Source organism: Bidens hawaiensis, unplaced genomic scaffold (genome assembly GCF_021521415.1).
Source record: "Bidens hawaiensis isolate Kalapana, Puna unplaced genomic scaffold, B.hawaiensis_p1.1 tig00051241_1, whole genome shotgun sequence".
NCBI lineage: Eukaryota > Viridiplantae > Streptophyta > Magnoliopsida > Asterales > Asteraceae > Bidens > Bidens hawaiensis.
Window position 1 is genome coordinate 42,430 of NW_027499170.1, and position 3,409 is coordinate 45,838.

The 3,409-nt window shown below is 33.4% G+C and overlaps 1 protein-coding gene across 1 annotated transcript; it reads right to left on the bottom strand.

The window, feature by feature from the left end:
• Positions 1-542: 542 nt before the first annotated feature.
• Positions 543-3,167, bottom strand: LOC143598906 (short-chain dehydrogenase TIC 32, chloroplastic-like). Its single transcript, XM_077077000.1, has 7 exons — positions 2,941-3,167; positions 2,775-2,854; positions 2,530-2,683; positions 1,943-2,021; positions 1,755-1,851; positions 1,578-1,624; positions 543-689 (listed from the first exon to the last, which is right to left on the bottom strand). The coding sequence occupies exons 1-7, from the start codon at positions 3,102-3,104 to the stop codon at positions 543-545; spliced, it is 768 nt and encodes a 255-aa protein (XP_076933115.1). The 5' UTR covers positions 3,105-3,167.
• Between the last annotated feature and the right edge of the window lie 242 nt (positions 3,168-3,409).

Genomic DNA, 3,409 nt, shown 5'->3' on the forward strand with positions numbered 1-3,409 from the left:
TTATTTAAGGGTTCTTGTAGTTTTATTTTCAGTCAAAATGTCACAGGTTTATTTTTTATTTATTTTTTCAATTATATTCATTTAAACTATGACGGATTTAGTTCTTACAGTTGTTAAATCATTATCTAATGAAACCGGCCCCTCCTAATATGTCACCTTAATTGTCAACGATTATCCAATGAACAGTTTTAGTTAGCTTAATTACTGTTATTAATATCTTCTAGAGCATCTTCGTGTGTTGAATCAGTGAATAAACACCATATTAGGGCTTGAACAATGCATCAACGTCAATAGGCATTTAATAGTATACTTTCTTTATAATATTCCCAATGATCTTATGCTAAAATTAATATCATGACAAAAGTTCAATTGTGAGATTAATCTAAACTTTTGCATTGATCCGGATCATGAGAGGCTACAACGATGAGAGCTATTAAATTTAACTAACATCTTTTTATTTCAGAAGGGTATTATTTAAATTTTGGCTTATGAATGAAAAACCTTATCTATCAATCTTATGGGGAATCGTACTTTAAAAATGTTTACTTGATTAATTTGATACTAAAATCCCACAGTCTCTTAGCCAAATCCATGTCTTTAGCAAGCTCTGTTGTTTTTGCCAAGTTACTATCTGAAAAATATGCCCCACTCACCCCCGTCACTTGTACATAGCATGTTGTCGCCGCCCCCTACACCAACATTATAACATTAATATAACTCCATTATGCAGGGCAGGCTACAAATCGGCTGAAAAATTTCTCACTATGTGTTGAATGAGTAAAGGAAAATCGCTTTAGTAATTCTGAACAATAAAGTTTACTGATCATATTCTCTTATTATAATTATGCCACGTAAAAATTTATACTCACTTTTTGTCTCATTATAATTCAACCTCTCACTTTACACCTCTTTAAAATCTGACCACCAAACAGTTTTTACTCTATACCTCCCTCAAGTTTCATTAATTCTATAATTAATTTTTCTCTAATAACCTGCGTTCCTTAACATTTTTTTGAATAATATAATTACGCAATTATGTTTAAGTTTTTTTTCAACATTCTTATATAAATTTTTATTGAAAATAGAGTTGTTTTATAAAAGAAAAAAAAGAAGATTTTTTGGTTTTGTAACTATACCAAATGCCAGTACCGTTAGAGAACCGATACTGACCGAACTCAGTACCGGTAGCGGCATTCATTTTTATGGTTTCCATTTAACATTTAAATTGATTTTCACTCTAATAATTTGTGTTCTTTAGCTTTTTTGAAAAATCTAACTACCGACATCGGCATCGGTATTATCAGAACGACACTGGTATTTGGTTTTACGGTTTTCGATTGATATAAAAAACGTGGCAATATTCTCTTGGGCATACCATGACTTTCATGTTTGAGTTTTCTCTTTCGGTTGCTACACCGAGTGCCGGTACCATACTGCTTACCGTGAAGAGGGGGGGGGGGGGATGTTTGTGGGTCGACCCAGCCCATTAAATGTTACCCGTTTTGACACAAACACGTTACGCAACCTCCCAATGTTGTCACCTCTAGTGCATACATAGAATGGGCTCAACTACTAACCTGCTGAACATTTTTCAACAGAAGGCTGCTGAGCTTGCTAACAAAACCTGATTTAAACATTCCAGATCAGTAACAACGACAACAACAACCATACCCAGTCAAAAGTCCGACCAATGTGTAAGGTGATATTAGCTTAAATAATCTTTTATTTATTTTGTTGGCAAATATAAACATTACCTTCAGCAAAGCTCGGGGGAGTAAATATGTGGCGAAACAAGTTTGTTGAGATTACTCCTGGATGAAGAGAATTTGCAGTTATGTCTATTCCCTCTTCCTGTAATTATAGTATTTATTAACCGGTCTGTTTGACTACAAAATTAAAATGGATTTCGTTTATAAATAATTCATGTAATTTAAATGTATGCCTTTAGCTGTCTTGTAAGCTCATTAGCATGCAGAATGTTGGCTAGCTTTGATTGACCATATGCTTGATATTTGCTATACCTGTACAGCATCACCTAATCAAGTTTAGCAACATATATAATTAAATTATCATATGCGCCGAATACAGATACTTGTTCGTGCCCGTTCGTTAAGAAAATAAACATGTTTGTGTTCGTTTATGTTCGTTCGTTAACAGTATGAACAAACGATTCACAAACATAACTCAACATCCATGAACGAGCATACTGAGCTAAAACTAGTTAAAAGTAATTGAAAAACAACGTGTTGGAACTAAGTTGTATTAGGAAAAACAATTTTAATGAATATTTTAACAAATGTAAACTAACGAACTTAAGTAAACGTAAACTAATGAGCATAAATGAACATAAAGGAACGAACATAAAACGAATTTAAATGAACAAACGTAAACGAACATTCACGAGCATAAAAAGACCCAACATGACATTTGTCCATGTTCATTCGTTTAACTAAATGAACAAAATTTTTTGGTTATGTTCGTTCCTTTATTAAATAAACGAACTTCCCACTGAAGGATTTACGAACTTACTGTTTTTCATCATTGATTTTGTCAAACCGAATTCCTTCGGGATAAGTAACCCTATGGGCCTCTGATGATACATTCACAATCCTTCCTTCTTTCTTACTTTTACGGGCCGTTTTCTTCATATTATCAAGCAACAAATGAGTCAAAAGAAAGTGACCTGCAAACACCATTGTTTTAGCAAAGAAATCACCTTAATTAACCAAATTCAAAAAATATAATTCAATCCAAAGAAACACATATAAACATACCTAGATGATTAGTGGCAAATTGTAGTTCTTTGTTATCTTTAGAAAGCAAAAATGGAGTCATCATTATACCTGCATTGTTTCTTAAGAATCCCAACATTGACAAAAAAACATAAATCTTTAGCATTTGTAAGCCAAAATAAACATTATCAGTGTTTTATTTTCTTACATTAATAAGTTCAGTGATCGACCACTTGAGTTAAAATCAGAGGCAAATTTCCTAACCGAAGCCATGGAACTAAGATCCAACTCCAATGCATCAACTTTGGCTGGGGTTTCTTTAATTATTGCTTCTTGAACCTGTTTACCAGCAGCCAGATTTCTAACTCCCATCACCACGTGGGCTCCACGCAGCGCTAAGACTCGTGCTGTCTCACTGCCAATGCCACTTGATCCTCCTGTGGTTGTTATATGAGCAAGTGAACAAAAGAAAGTAACTTTCTAAACCTAAGTAAACCATGAACATGATACTTTAAAATTTTTGAAATAAGTTTTCAGTATTTGTAACTCCAAAATTAAAAGATTGCTGCAGGTTTCGATAATTGTAATTACAAACATTTTACTATTATCTTGAACCTAACTACCAACTCGTTGAAGAAACACTAAGTGAACCCTGGGCAGATTATAGATAATCTGGG

Bases quoted from the DNA above. Each gene is read 5' to 3' on its own strand.
- LOC143598906 (XM_077077000.1), bottom strand. From the start codon at position 3,104: ATGGGAGTTAGAAATCTGGCTGCTGGTAAACAGGTTCAAGAAGCAATA. The intron at 2,684-2,774 runs GTATGTTTATAT...TGGTGTTTGCAG, and splicing joins ATTTGCCACTAATCATCTAG to GTCACTTTCTTTTGACTCAT. The intron at 1,625-1,754 runs GTAATGTTTATA...TGTTTAAATCAG, and splicing joins TCCCCCGAGCTTTGCTGAAG to GTTTTGTTAGCAAGCTCAGC.